The sequence below is a fragment of the Tasmannia lanceolata genome, unplaced genomic scaffold (assembly GCF_043159265.1).
Source record: "Tasmannia lanceolata isolate RefF3 unplaced genomic scaffold, GAP_Taslan_0.1 ptg000012l, whole genome shotgun sequence".
Lineage (NCBI taxonomy): Eukaryota > Viridiplantae > Streptophyta > Magnoliopsida > Canellales > Winteraceae > Tasmannia > Tasmannia lanceolata.
In genome coordinates, this window is record NW_027518689.1 from 22,625,594 (window position 1) to 22,640,622 (window position 15,029).

General features: G+C 42.0%; 1 protein-coding gene across 6 annotated transcripts in view; it reads right to left on the reverse strand.

Moving 5' to 3' along the window:
- Positions 1-8,408, reverse strand: part of FOLT1 (folate transporter 1) — a 91,150-nt gene extending 82,742 nt beyond the window's left edge. For 2 of the 6 annotated variants that reach the window (XM_077391890.1, XM_077391889.1), the window contains exons 1-2: positions 8,236-8,408; positions 8,067-8,143 (exon numbers count right to left, since the gene is read on the reverse strand). In XM_077391890.1, coding sequence (XP_077248005.1) covers positions 8,067-8,143; positions 8,236-8,353 — 195 coding nt within the window. In that variant the 5' untranslated portion in view covers positions 8,354-8,408. Of the gene's footprint in view, positions 1-8,066; positions 8,144-8,235 lie in introns of those variants that run through there. The other 4 variants (XM_077391884.1, XM_077391885.1, XM_077391888.1 and 1 more) reach the window with 4 other exon arrangements.
- Positions 8,409-15,029: the final 6,621 nt, after the last annotated feature.

Sequence of the window (15,029 nt, forward strand, 5' to 3'; positions counted from 1 at the left end):
GTTTATCTCCCTTCTATAGAGGATTTGTGGCAGTTGTTTCTTCTTATAGTGTACCTAAGAGACTAGAAGAAGTTATGGCACATCCAAAATGGAGGAAAGCTATGGAAGATGAGATGCAAGCCTTAGAGAAGAATCATACTTCGGACTTAGTCACATTACCGAAAGGTAAAGCGTTTGTCGGTTGCCGATGGATCTACATAAAGTAAAGTAAACCCAATGAGGAAATTGAAAGGAAAAAAGCTCATTTGGGTTGCTAAAGAATATACTTAGGTGTATGGAGTGAATTATACAGAAATATTTGCCCCAATAACAACAACGAACTCTGTGAGAGTTATGATCTCCATCGCAACTAATCTAATATGGCCTTTGTATTAGCTTGATGTTAAGAATGCATACCTCTATGTAGATTTGCAAGATTATATGACTCAAGCACCTGATTTTGTTACTCAAAGGATAGAACAGAGTGTATGCAGGAACAAAAAGTTAACCTATGGTGCAAAGCAGTCAATCAGGGCATGGTTTCTTTAGTTCAATAGTACTATGTTACAAATTGGGCTTAAAAGAAGTTGTGTTGACCATATTTTGTAAAACAAAGGCTAGAAGGAACTACTGTTTTGATTTTATATATGGATGATATCATTCTTACGGGAGATGATTAGGCAAGAATCCAACAGTGCAGTTCCAACAAAAGGTCTTTAAGATCAAAGACCGGTTCATTTGAGATATTTTCTAGAGATTAGGGTTGCCAGCTGTCACGGGCTTAGCAGTTTCGTTAACTAAAACCGTGCGGCAGTTGCACTTAGCACCCCAATGCTTAGCACAAGTCAGCCTTCTACCCAACTTGGGGAACGCTAAGAGTAAAAGAACACATTTAGAGTATAGAAAGAGAGCTTCAATTAATTGAAGGAACCTCACAACTTTCCGAGGTGATTCACAAATGAGGGGTTCTCAACCTTTATAGGCATAAGGGGAACTTTCTAGACCCCTTTCTACACATTTCTTCTTCTAGAGTATTCTAAGAATATTCCAAGTACATCCTCCTCTAAATTATTCACATGCCTCTACTTCTAGACTCTTCTACCCGTCTACCAAGTTCTAGAAGGTTCTAGAATAACCTACATAATTCTAGAGAGTCTAGAAGATTCTAGAGTTATCTACAAAATTCTAGAGATGCCTAGAACATTCTAGGACATTCCGGAATCTTCTACGTTATTCTAGATATGTCTAGAAGTTTCTAGAATTCTTCCTGTGACAATTCTCCCCCACTTAATCTGGCGACGCCCTCGTCATCCGTTCTTCCTTGAACCTCCCGATCGCATTCTTGAACTGTTGTAACGCGTTCTCAGGTTCCCAACTTGCCTCGCTGTCAGGTAAGTTCTTCCACTTCACCAAGTACTCTTTGTATTTTGCAATGCCAGATCTTCGTACCTCCCGATCAGCAAGGATGTAGTCTACCTCTTTGTCATATGAGGCCACTATGGCTGTTGGGAAACTCCTAGACTCACCCCGGCTTGGATCTTCCCCATCGACATGATAGGGTTTTAAAAGACTAACATGAAAGACCAGGTGAATCTTTAGCTCAGGCGGCAATTGGAGTTGGTAAGTGGCTTTGCCTATGCGCTTAGTTATCTGATAAGGACCTTCGTATCTCCTTGCCAACCCCTTGTGCCGATTCTGTTGTGACCTTTGGTGTGCTAAAAGCTTTACTAAGACATGGTCACCCACTTGGTATTCCACCACACGCCTTTTCTTGTCAGTCCACTTCTTCATTTTCTTAGATGCCTTCTCTAAGTAGGGTCGTGCGATGTCTGCTTGTTCAAGCCACCCCTTGCCCATTTTATAAGCAGTTGGGCTCCTTCCCGCGTAACCCGTAGCAACCACTTGTGGCGTTAGAGGTTGTTGTCATGTGGCAAGCTCGAACGGACTGTGGCCTGTGGCCTGTTGACTCGCTTTGCTGCAAGTTATAGGAGAATTGGGCAACATCCAACAACTTGGCCCAATCCCGTTGGTTTTCTCCCACATAGTGCCTCAAATACATCTCCAGCAATGCATTCACCCGCTCTGTTTGCCCATCTGTTTGGGGGTGGTAGCTGGTAGAGAATTTATGATCTGTTCCCATGAGTTTGAAGAGTTCTGTCCAGAATCGGCCAGTGAAGCGTGAGTCTCGATCGCTGATGATGGATTTAGAAACTCCCCAATACTTCACCACGTGCTTTAGGAATAGCTTAGCCGCTTTTTCTGCTGTGCACTCTGTTGGAGCCGGTATGAACACACCATACTTGGAGAATCTGTCAACCACTATCATGATACTACTACAACCCTCTGACTTTGGCAGTTTAGTGATGAAGTCCATAGAGATGCTCTCCCATGGATGCTCTAGTATGGGCAGTGGTTCAAGTAAGCCTGCTAGAGAGTGGTGCTCGACCTTGTCTTGTTGGCACACATGACAAGTCTTCACATAGGCCAGGCCAATAGTATATGTCATCTACAAGGGCTAGCGTCTGGTGCAATCCGGGATGTCCAGCCCACTTGGTATCATGACATTCTTTGAGAAAGTCTCGCCTAAGATTCCCCCACTTAGGAACATAGAGCCTGTCCCCCTTCGTGTAGACCAAATCACCCTTTAGCCAAAACCGTCGCGTCTTCCCTTCTTTCGCATAATCGATGGTAGTCTTGGCCGTCAGGTCATGCTGCAACCCTTCCTTAACCCGATCTAGTAGTGGACAATTGGGACAACTCAATGCAGTAAGCTCGGCCTTATGACTCAGAGCATCTGCTACTAAGTTCACTTTCCCTGGGACCCTGGCTTGTACTCCAGGGTGTAGTCAAATTCTACTAAGAAGGCCTGCCACTGTGCTTGCTTGGGACTTCACTTCTTCTGGGACTGAAAGTAACTTGTGGCAACATTGTCCGTCTTCACTGCGAACTTGGAACCCAATAAGTAATGTCGCCATGTTCTTAAGCAATGTACAACAGCGGTCATCTCCTTCTCTTGCAACGTGTACCGCCGTTCTGCGTCGTTGAGCTTTCGGCTCTCATATGCAATGGGATGGCCATCCTGCATTAGAACTCCTCCTATTGCAAAGTCTGACGCATCAGTGTTTACGTCATAAGGCTTGGTGTGGTCAGGAAGAGCCAGGACAGGTTCCTCCATGACAGCCTTTTTCAATGTTTCAAAGGCTCGTTGGCATGCGGCCGTCCACTCCCAAGGGTGGTTTTTCTTCAAGAGATCTGTCAATGGAGCTGCTTTTGGCGAGTAGCTTTTGATGAAGCGCCTATAGTAGTTAACCAAGCCAAGGAATGAGCGTAAGTGCGTAACTCTGTGACCTTAGTGGGAGGCATCCACTCTTGTATGGCTTGCACTTTGCCTTCATCCATCCTTAGCTTACCATCGCCAATCTTGTGCCCCAAGAAAGTCACCTCCTCTTGGGCGAATGAGCATTTCTCCTTTTCACATAGAGTTGGTTTTCTCGTAACACTTGGAAGACTTGCTTCAAATGCTCAACATGCTCATCTAATGTGGTGCTATACACCACTAAGTCATCTAAGTAGACAACAACGAATCGATCCAAGAAAGGATGGAAGCCATTGTTCATGAGAGTGCAGAATGTGGCTGGTGCATTCGTGAGGCCAAAAGGCATAACCAGGAACTCGTAAGAGCCATACCTTATTACGCATGTGGTCTTAGGCTCATCTCCTTCGGCTATCCTCACTTGGTAGTACCCCGATCTCAAGTCTAGCTTAGTGAAATACTGTGCTCCGCCAAGCTGATTTAACAAATTGGCAATGAGAGGGATGAGGTACTTGTTCTTCACCGTCACCTTGATGAATTAACAAATATGCATAACCGCGCGACCCATCATGCTTCTTTTGGAACAACACTGGCGCCCCATAAGGTGCCTTGGAGGGTTGGATGTATCCCGCATCAAGTAACTCCCTCAATTGCTTCTGAAGCTCCACTAGCTCCGGGGGTGCCATGCGGTCAGGTGCCATGGCAGGGGGTTTGGCACCCGGTTCCAACTCTATCTTGTGATCCACCTCCCGCCTAGGTGGTAGTCTCTTAGGTCCTTGGGCATCATGTCCTTGTTTTCCTCAAGGTTTTTCTCAAGGACAGCTTGTATCTCCCTTGGTATACCTTCCATGCAAGGCAGTTCTTGGGTTGTCACCTCTCGCAGAGTAGCATGGTAATTGGCTTCTTTCTTCCTTACACCTTTGGAGAATTGTATTGCAGATAGAATCTTAGGGCCTTTGCTAGACCCCTTGGTTGCAGGAATCATGCATGTTGCTCCCTCCTCCATGATGCACACAGAATTAGCAAAGGGGATAGGGAGTGCCTTGACACTCTCCATGAACTCCATGCCCGGCACCATAGAGTGATCATCCATAGGAACCACCGAGAAGTTAACATCACCTTGCCCCTCGCCGATGCGCAGCTTCACCCCACGTGCTACACCAAACAAAGGCTTAGCCTCCGAGTTAACCGCCTTGATCTAACCATTTTCCTTGGAGACCTTGAGACCTAATCTCTCTGCTTCACCCCTAGCAACAAAGTTGTGGCTTGCCCCAGTGTCCATCAAAGCATGGCTGGACGTTTCCCCTACGTGAGCTTCTACATACATAAGTCCCCTAGAAATAGTCTTTGGGACTTCCACCTTGCCCTTGATTGCAGTGAGGATTTGGAGAGAACTCATGCGCGTCTCCTCCTGGGTTGGCTTCTCCTCCTCTGCCTGAATGATGGCAGTGAGTCTCCCCCTCTTTGGACAATCCATTGCCCGATGTGGCCCACTACACAAGAAGCATGCCAATGGGGCCTTATGCTTGTCACCACCACCCTTGTTGTCCTGGTGGTATTTTCCCTTGCTCTTTGGTGGCCTCGTCTGACCTTCCTTAGGGGCTGTAGCTGCCTTTGTCTCCTCCCCCACCCTTCCCCTTATGGATCGGTCCCTTAAGTTTAGAAGAATCCCCCCTCCTAGAAAACTCAATCAAGGATTCTGCCACCGCCATAGCCGACGCAAGGTCTTGCACACCACGACGTTGTAACTCTTTCTTAGCCCATGGTTGGAGTCCATCCATAAAAGTAAAGAGGGAATCCTTTTCAGACATATCCGGGATCTCAAGAAAGAGCTCTGAAAACTCCTTCACGTAGTCCCCGATAGTCCCCTTATTGGATAGACGTCTAAGTCTACCACGAGACTCATACTCAACATTCTCGGGATAAAATTGCTTCTTAATTTCCTTCTTGAAATCATCCCAACATTCGATAGAGCACGTACCTCTCTCGATGTCGGCATGTCGTCGTCGCCACCACAATGCCGCAGTATCGTGGAGGTAAAGAGGAGTCGTTTTTACCTTGGTAGCTTCATCATCAATGGTCATGGCTTCGAAGTATTGCTCCAGGCTCCAAAGAAAGTTATCAAGCTCCCTTGCATTCCTTGCCCCATGGTAGCCCTTAGGCTTGGGTACATCAATCTTGGGGGTTGAGTGCGTAGTGACCACACCACTAGTCACTGCCCTTTTGCATAGCGCCCAATGTGCCTTCACATCCTCTATTTCCCCACGCATGGTTTCAAGCTCACCAAGAACTCAGTTTTGGAAGGCTTGGATCTCTTTCCTCAACACGTCAGAGATGGAGTTTAAGGAACAGAGCAACTCTCCACGAAGCTCTTTGTTACCCTCCTCGAGCTCCTCAAAGCGTCGGTCCAAATCCTCAAGCTGATCCTTCCCATCAGCCACAGTAAGCTCCACCCTAGCCAACCATGCCTCCACTGATGCCATAGGGTCCTTCGAACCCTCCTTCGACCGGTCACCCTTCTTAGACTTGGTCAGGACCGCAACATTAGGTTGCTCCTCAACCGGCACTTCAACAGTCTTGTGGCTCTCCATAGCTTCCTTCTTGCCTTCTATCACGTCCCCAGGTGAACTTGGCTCTGATACCACTTGTCACGGACTTAGCAATTTCGTTAACTAAAACCGTGGGGCACTTGCACTTAGCACCCCAATGCTTAGCACAAGTCAGCCTTCTACCCAACTAGGGGAACGCTAAGAGTAAAAGAACACACTTAGAGTATAGAAAGAGAGCTTCTATTAGTTGAAGGATGCTTACAACTTTCCGAGGTGATTCACAAATGAGGGGTTCTCCCCCTTTTATAGGCATAGGGGGAACTTTCTAGACCCTTTCTACACATTTAATTCACATGCCTCTACTTCTAGAGTCTTCTACCCTTCTACCAAGTTCTAGAAGGTTCTAGAATAACCTACATAATTCTAGAGACTCTAGAAGATTCTAGAGTTATCTACAAAATTCTAAAGATGCCTAGAACATTCTAGGACATTCCAGAATCTTCTACGTTATTCTAGATATGTCTAGAAGTTTCTAGAATTCTTCCTGTCAGCCTAAGGCGGACTATTCTTGTCACAAAAGAACTGTAGACTAGATCTTCTAGCAAACATAGGTAATTTGGGGTGGAAATATACACCTATGGAGTTTAATCACAAGCTATCCACTGAAACTGGTCAACCACCATAATATCTAAGGAGATATCAGGAGGTTGTGGATAACTTTATATATGTGACTATCAAGCAACTAGATCTTCACTATAGAATCTCCACGTCTTCTCATCTACGTAGTCTTAAAGTGTTATTTCATATCTGGCCTGTTAGATTTATTCATCCATTCATGGGGGCATTCAAAAGCCAATATGTGATCTTACTAAACCCAATCAGTCCATGTGTGAACCACATTCTAAAACCCTAGAAAAACTGAACCTATAATATAGCTCAATCATTATCCTCTGTGTTCATATCCTGAAATTTTTTATTAAAAAATCCCCCCCGTATTGGTCCTACTTCAAATATTTTATGCTAAATGTGTAGTTTTGTAGGCTATTTTAGTCATAATGATTGTGAATCAAGGATTTAAATTTCGGTTTTTGTCAGCACGAAAACAAACATTTCGCTTTCAGTGGAAATTTCGATGGAAATCTTGTAAAATCAGGGAAATGTATGGAAACATATGCAAATGACAAAATTTTAAGATAAAAGTTTGGGAAATGCTAGAATAAGCACAAATACAGACTTAGAAACCATTGCATAAGCAACCTTGCTCGTGCCTTGCTTTGTGAAACATTCGAGGGGGATTGAATGGGTCGAAGTTCCAATAACTTTTCCTCTTAAATGTTATGTTCATGATATCAGTGATGACGATAGAAAAAGTGGCGCCCAATAAATTTTTGGAAATACAATCACTAGTGCAATTCCAAGACTAGGTTGATCCACTACCCAAAAGTATGTTTTGAAGATCATATTACGAAGACGAGTAGAATTCAAGTTTTTTACAGTTTAATGACATAAGTGTTGAGAGATTTAACAGACACATATATTGTAGTGCATATAAACTTGGTTTGGTATTGCAGAGATTAACTATAAATAAAAAATCTTTTGTTTCATTAAACAAGAAATAAAAAAATGTATTTAAGTAAAACTTGGTTTCAAAACATAAGGCCCTGTTTGGATTGCATGAATTTTTTATTTTTATTTTTTTGAATGGTTTGATTGCAAATATTTTATGGAAATTTTTTTTTATTATTCAAAATCCCATTTCAAGCATTATTTACTGGGACAATTAATTTACAATGATATCCCAAAATTTTATCATTTCCCACTACATTGTGGAAATAAAAAAATTTCCTAGGAAAAAAAAAATTCTCAAGAAATGATTTTCTTGCAATCCAAACAGGACCTAAAGAAGAGTGCAAATATGCCCTAGATTGAAAAAGAACATGTAAACAATAGTATGTACTTTTCAATGCCTGTTTCTTCTGAAAAAACCTTCCAAATGTCAAAATAGTAAAAATTGAAAAAAATTTAATATATATATATCACCAAGTTCCAACTTCTCAATCCTCAATTCCTAAAATCATGATCACATGCGAGATAAAATCCAACTAACATTAATTAAACTAGACTAATATAAAGCAAAACGTAAACCTCAAAATGCAAAAAAGTACAGAAAGAAGAAAAAACCCTAAAACGGCAAAGAAGAAGAATGAGAGCTTGAAAAAGCCAACCTCTGTTCGCGCTATCGTTAAGATAGCATGTCCCGTGTTCTTATATAATGGAAGATTGGATACTCGACCATCATTAACTGAAAAGAAAACACCAAAATGAAGAAATCAAAAAATCATTCTTTCAATTTCATGAAAAACGAGAGAGAGAGAGAGAGAGAGAGAGAGAGACCTTGGAATCTGGTACGGACGACGTCGAGGGGATGGAGACAAGCGACGGTGGCGAATCCGGCAATGGCGCCGGCGGTTGCGCTCTCCCATTGCCACCGGCCCCTGTCCAACACCGTCATTGATTTGGGGAAATCCAAGGTTTGTCTGGATTTTGCAGAACCTTTTATAGTGCGATGAATGCCGTGGTTACTGATATTGGCACTACCGTGTTTTGATAATTGTGCAAACTCAGCTTTTCTTTTCATTTTTATCTAGTGGGACACCCGTTTTATCTAGTGGGACACCCGTGCGGCTTCGGAAAAAATAAGTGGTGATATGTTCTCACTTGATTAGCGGAGAGAGAGAGAATAGGCAATCAAAAATAGTATTTAAAGCAATAGTAAAAAGCTTACCACAAGAGAAGAAGTGAAGAGACAAAGAAGCTTTGACACAAGGATTTTTATAGTGGTTCGGTCTTAGTTCAAGACCTACTCCACTCTTCCCAAGTTACTTTCCTTGAGGATTCCACTATCTTCTCCAAGGAACTTAAATACGGCGTTCTTTCCGCCTTGTACAAATCGAGCTTCAAGCTCCAAGGGTCTTCTACGGCGCCCTTCGTGCCAAATACAAAGAAGATGAAAGGTTTTAGCTTGCTTGCCTCTAGATAGGCTAATTTGCAACTAAAGCTCACTCACTCTCACAAGAACAAGATAAACAAATGAAAGTCCTAAAGTCTCTCGAGAATAATCTAAGGTAAATGGCACAAGAGAGAGATTGAGAGTGAAGATCTTGAGGAGAAGGAGAATGAATGCCTTTTAGTGCTCTTAAAATATTTGTAAACTCCTTAGATGATGTTCCAAGAGTCCCAAGGTTCATATAAATAGAGGGAAGAAAAATACACAATTTTTAAGCTCCCCAACGGTCTTCTCGGACTCCGGGCTCGGAGCTCCGAGCCCCCTTTTTTTTTTGAACCTGGAACAATTCTCGAAGCTCCGAGAAGCCTATAATCAGCAGGATTTCCTGTTTTTATTGCTTATTTTATTTGGGCTTTTGGAACTCAATCTAAACATGATAAATGGAATGTTATGTGGGTCCAAATATGTTGGGACACCACCATGAACATTCACTAACCAACTAAATTCTTTCTAGGTTGATTTTAACTCTCTTTTGTGCCATAGACCTAGACTATACATAAAGGACCATTTACATTCTAAATTTAATTGGTCTTCAATCTTGTTGGCACCTTGTAGAGGCTTTGACATGTCTTCACTCAGCTCCATTGATGCTTGAGCCAAGCTTGAACTTTTGAGTTGATTACCATTCTTGTTAGGCTAGAGTTCAACCTTGTCTTTGAATACCTTTGAGATGGTGATGCCTTCTTTATGCCTTTGATATCACTTTGAGCTTGAATGATTTGCCATTTGTCATGCACTCTTGAGGATGCTACGCTATCAACACCATAACTTTGCCAATGGAAATCATTAGTGTATAAAACCTTTATTTTATAACAAATTGAGTTTGTTAATCATCAAAATATTTCAATGGTTTGGCCTCCCCCTAAGAGTTTGATTTAATTGAACATTTAAGGCATTACTTTTAATGATGGAAATTTGATTGCAAAATTATAAGCATAGAGTTTTGCTCCCCCTTAATATATGCATATTATTATGACTTGGGAGCGCAAATATTCTCCCCCTTTTGTCATCACCAAAAAGGTGGAACAAAAGGAAAGAGGGTAGGTGTAAGCCAATGCGACAAGTGAATTGCAATACAATAGAGAAAGCAGGCATAAGACAAGGTATGCAAGCAAAAAAAAATAGAACAGAAAAGCACACCGCACAGTAAACCAAAGAGATATCTATATATATATATATAGATGATGTGAAATGGCATACATAAAAGTGCATACAATCAGTCAAAGGACATAGCATCCACGACACATCATAACAGTGACAGAATTAGATAAACCGAATACATCCCAAAAAGATCCAACTGACTATAGAAGCATCTAGCTAAATAGGATCCATACAACCAACTTGTAATCCAAAGATGAGGCAAATAGAAACATATAGATAAGCCTAATATAAAGAGAAATCGGAGCAAAACTGGATCCATCATCAGAGAACGAGAGCCATCTACTGCTCCGGAGGAGGCGGTGGCTGATGAGAAGAACTACCCGGCGCATGGCCCCACTGGCCACTGGAGATGTAGCGATAATAGGCGGCCCACTGGTCATCAACGTGGGTAGTCATGGTCTGGAAGCGAGTAGAAATCTCAGAGTCGACATGGGTAGACAGTCGCACAAACTGTGAGGCCATAGATCGCTCAATAGCCTCCTGGATGTGAGCCAAATCCTGGCGAGTGCAGAACTGAGATGTATCCTGTGACGGCTGGGGTGCCGGTGCAGCCTGGTCCTCGGCTTCATAGCCGCCTCCATCGTCAGAATCAATGTCAATTGCTGCTTGATTAAGAGCCATGCGGTTAAAGGTCTAAACATTAAACGGGGCAGTCAGAGTCATGGTCATCTTAGGCGTCTGAAACATGTAGCGAAACATGATATAAGGTAGACAAAGCTGGCGGCCCTCTAGGATGTTGTAGATAATATATGCCTCTAAGGGTCTTAAGGCTTCACACATCCCAACACGAGGTATGAAGATGTGGTACATGAAGTTATGGAGCATGCACGCAACCGGAATGAGGTCGGCAGATTGTACGGGCATATTAGGGTGGTAGTGCCGTGTTATCCGACCATAGACAGTGTCATGATCAATGTCATCAAGTGAATGTGTCTCATCTTCTGGCCAAAAATAGTGTAAGAGGCCCTCATGGCTAATCCCAAATAGTGTGGCAAAAGTGTGATAGTTGAGTTTGATGACAGTTTTCTTGATCTTAGATTCGATTTTGAAGAAGGAAGGAGAAATTGTGAGATTGGCATAGAAGAGACGCACCAATCGAGGGTAAACGGGTTCGTTGATGTGAAGGATGGGTGTCCAATGAAGAGCATCAAATTTGACCTTTAAATTAAAATTTTGAAGGACAGGGGGATCAATGTACCTACCGGTGAGGATGCCCCTAGTGCCAACGTCGGCCCAGAGTTTCTTGGCCTTATCCCCAGTGAAATAGGAGTTGGACACAACCTCGGCCGCCACAGCCTTGGCCTTCGCCTTCTTCCGTGAAGGCCCTTCTTCCTCGGGAAGGTCTTCAGGAATGTATTCGGGTCTACAACTTGGGAGGAGGAGCCTCCAATGTTGAGATTTTTTGTTTTAAGAGGCATGGTGAGAGAAAATGTGGGTGGAGAGAAAAGTAATATGTAAAAAAAAGAGAGAGAAATAGCCCTCAAATGGAGGAAAACAGGAGAAATAGAGAAATGAAGAAGGAAAAACAAAAAAGGGTGAAATTCTATGGTTTTAATGGAAAAACTAGGGTTTTAGGAAGAAGAGAGGGATTTGGAAGGGAGAAGAGGGTTTTGGAGGAAGATGTAGGGAGAAAATGACGAAAAAGCAAGAAAAATGGAGTTAGGGTTTGAAGAGAAGTGGAAGGAAGAGGAAAGAAGAGAAGAAAAGTAAAAAAAAATGAACTGGGTCCAGGGTTATAACGCTCCTGGCCCGATTCTCGGAGCTTCGAGAAAAAAATCTCGGAGTTCCGAGAACACACGATTTTTTTTATTTTCTACTGGCCCGAATCTCGGAGTTCTGAGAATTTTTTTTTAAATGTAAGGAGGATATAGTTACACACATACACATAGATATATATATATATATATATATATATATATATATATATATATATGTGTGTGTGACAGTGCAAGTACAAATCATGATCCAATGCATGAATTACACATATGACTTACCGAAGGTTTAGATGATGGCACATGGCCAAAGTTTTAGGTATCTTAATTAAGGGTGATGGTACCGACTCCCCCTTGAAATGAAGTGGGCTATGGGCACCAATTGAGTAAGTTTTAGAGTTAGGGTTGGATCATCTAAAACCATGTAGTCACTATCAAAACAAGAGATATATATATATATATATATATATATATATATATATACAAGGAGAATTGTGTCTTCTATTCATGCTTCATGTGCAAACTCTTTGACTTGATCCAAACTCCAAATGTTGAGTCCACTCCTAAGGTCACAAAATCGATCCTCATTAAGGGGTTTTGTGAAAATATCCGCCAATTGTTCATTGGTGTGGATGTACTTAATTTCAATATCCCCTTTTTGAGAATGATTTCTTAAGAAATGATGCCTTACCTCTATGTGTTTAGTTCTAGAGTGTTGAATTGAATTTTTTGTCAAGTTGATGGCACTTGTATTATCACAATGGATTGGAACATTACTAAATGTAAGATTGTAGTCCATGAGAGTGTTCTTCATCCATAGGATTTGTGCACAACAAGCGCCGGCTGCAATGTATTCTACTTCAGTAGTAGACAAGGCTACTGAGTTTTGTTTTTTGCTAAACCAAGACACTAGAGACCTTCCTAGAAATTGACAAGTGTCACTTGTGCTTTTTCTATCAATTCTACAACCGGAAAAGTCGGCATCCGAAAATCCTACTAGGTTGAATTCATTCGATCGTTCATACCATAACCCTAAAGAAGGAGTTCCTTTGAGATATTTGAATATCCTCTTAACGGCACTCAAATGAGATTCTTTAGGACCCGATTGAAACCTAGCACAAATACACACGCTAAACATTATATCCGGCCGACTAGCGGTCAAATATAATAGACTACCTATCATTCCTCTAAACTTATTCTCATCAACCGGTTTGCCAATTTCATCATTTTCTAATTTGGTGGAAGTGCTCATAAAGGCTTTGAGATAGGCAAGGTGGATAAGAAATTATTTGTTAAGAAAAGCGGTGAGTATATTCTAATTGTCTAGACCTATGTAGATGACACCATCATTGGTTCAACCAATGAAGATATGTGCAATGAATTTACCAATCTTATGAAAAATGAATTTGAAATGAGCATGATGAGAGAATTGGACTACTTCTTAGGGCTCCAAATTAAATAGTCTCAAAATGGCATATCCATTGACCAAGAGTAACATCCAAAAGAGCTAATGAAGAAGTTTGAAATGGATAGCAGCAAGACATTCAAAACCCCATTGAGTGTAGGTACTAAGCTAGGAAAGGATGAATTTGGCAAATCCGTAGATTAGAAGATGTATAGCCCATTAACCAATTGACCGCTGGTTTCTGTGCTTACCTAGGCTCTAACTGCTTGTCTTGGAGTGCCAAGAAGCAACCCACGGTCGCGCCAAGCAACCCACGGTCGCGCCTTCCAGTGCTGAGGCTAAGTATTGAGCCATGGCATCAACTACAACAGAGCTAACATGGCTTATACTTCGTGATCTTGGTGTTGTGCTCTATCATCCGGCCACTCTTTTATGTGATGACATAAGTGCACTCTCCATGATTGTTAATTTTGTTTTCCATGGTCTCACAAAGTATGTAGAGATTCTTATCATTTCGCCAGAGAAAAGGTAGCCCTTGGGCTGTTGGTTACAAAGTTTGTCTCCTCTTCACAGTAGGTTGCAGATATTTTCACAAAACCTCTAGCTCGTGATGCTTTTCATAAATTACGAGTCGAAGTGGGACTTGGTCAGCCCCACAACCAATTTAAGGAGGAGTAATGAAGACTTAAGATCAGAAGGTTTAGATCTAAGCAAGTGTATAAAATTAGAACCCTCAGATTTGTGCTAAGAGATGTAAACTTTCTTATTATGGAATTTTCTTCATTGTGGACAGTTACCAAGATGAAGCAATTTGTAATCTTTCCTTTATTCTTTTCAGAGTTTCCTAAATCAAGGACTCTTAAGTTTTCTAAATTACGAATTAGTGATACTTTATTGTAAACTGGGACTTCTCTCCCTCTCGAGACGTGAGACTGGAAATGTTCTCAAATTCAGTTTTCCTTTTACAGTCTCGACTCCGAGGAAAGAAGACTCCCGGTCCATCCGAATCCCTCCCTAAAGGATGAGGTTCGGGAAAACCACGCCTTGTAGATACCTCCTTCCTTCACACACTCCATTAGGAGGAATAAAACAAATCGATGCTAATCGCCTTTTTAAGCATCCACTTTACCTTGAAAGCCATCAGAATCATATTTTTGTTTTCCTAGTAAAGACCAATCATCGATTAGGTGGAGCTTGTGCCTAACACCTTTGAGCTCCGTAACTAAGGTCCCTACACAGAATCTCAATGCAACACCAAACAGAGTCACATTAGGACCCAGAACCTGTTGTTTCTTAGGTGGCGACTCTAAAACGGAAAAGAGTATGTCAGTCATTCCCATGGGATTATGGCACGCCTCTTAGAGGTATGTCCCTTATGAATAAGTCCACAAATATCTTTGGTACGAGACAACATGTGTAAAGAAAGGGAGAATGTCTAATCCTTCCCCTCAAGTTAGCTACTAAGAAAGAATAGGCCAAAACTGAAAAATAAATGCAAAAAAATCTAAACACGACTAAAAAATACCAATAACAAAAAGGTCGCACGGAAAAGGAAGAGAGGGAGAGAGTCGAGCTCATGCCTTCCTTCCCCTCCGCCGCGACCCCACATCACTGTAGGGAAAGAGACCTCGCCAATGTTGCTTTCCAAGGGTAGGGGAGGAGGGGGGCGATGACCATCAAGAATTACATGGGGATTTTGTTGTGGTGTCTATGGTTAGTTCTGGGTTTGATTTCAATTATTGTTCCAAGGAAAACCATTCTTGTTGCCGATCTGAGAACTACCATTTAGATTGGTCAAATTCTCATTTTGTCGTACAACCCCTGGGTTTGGTCTATTCGCCAT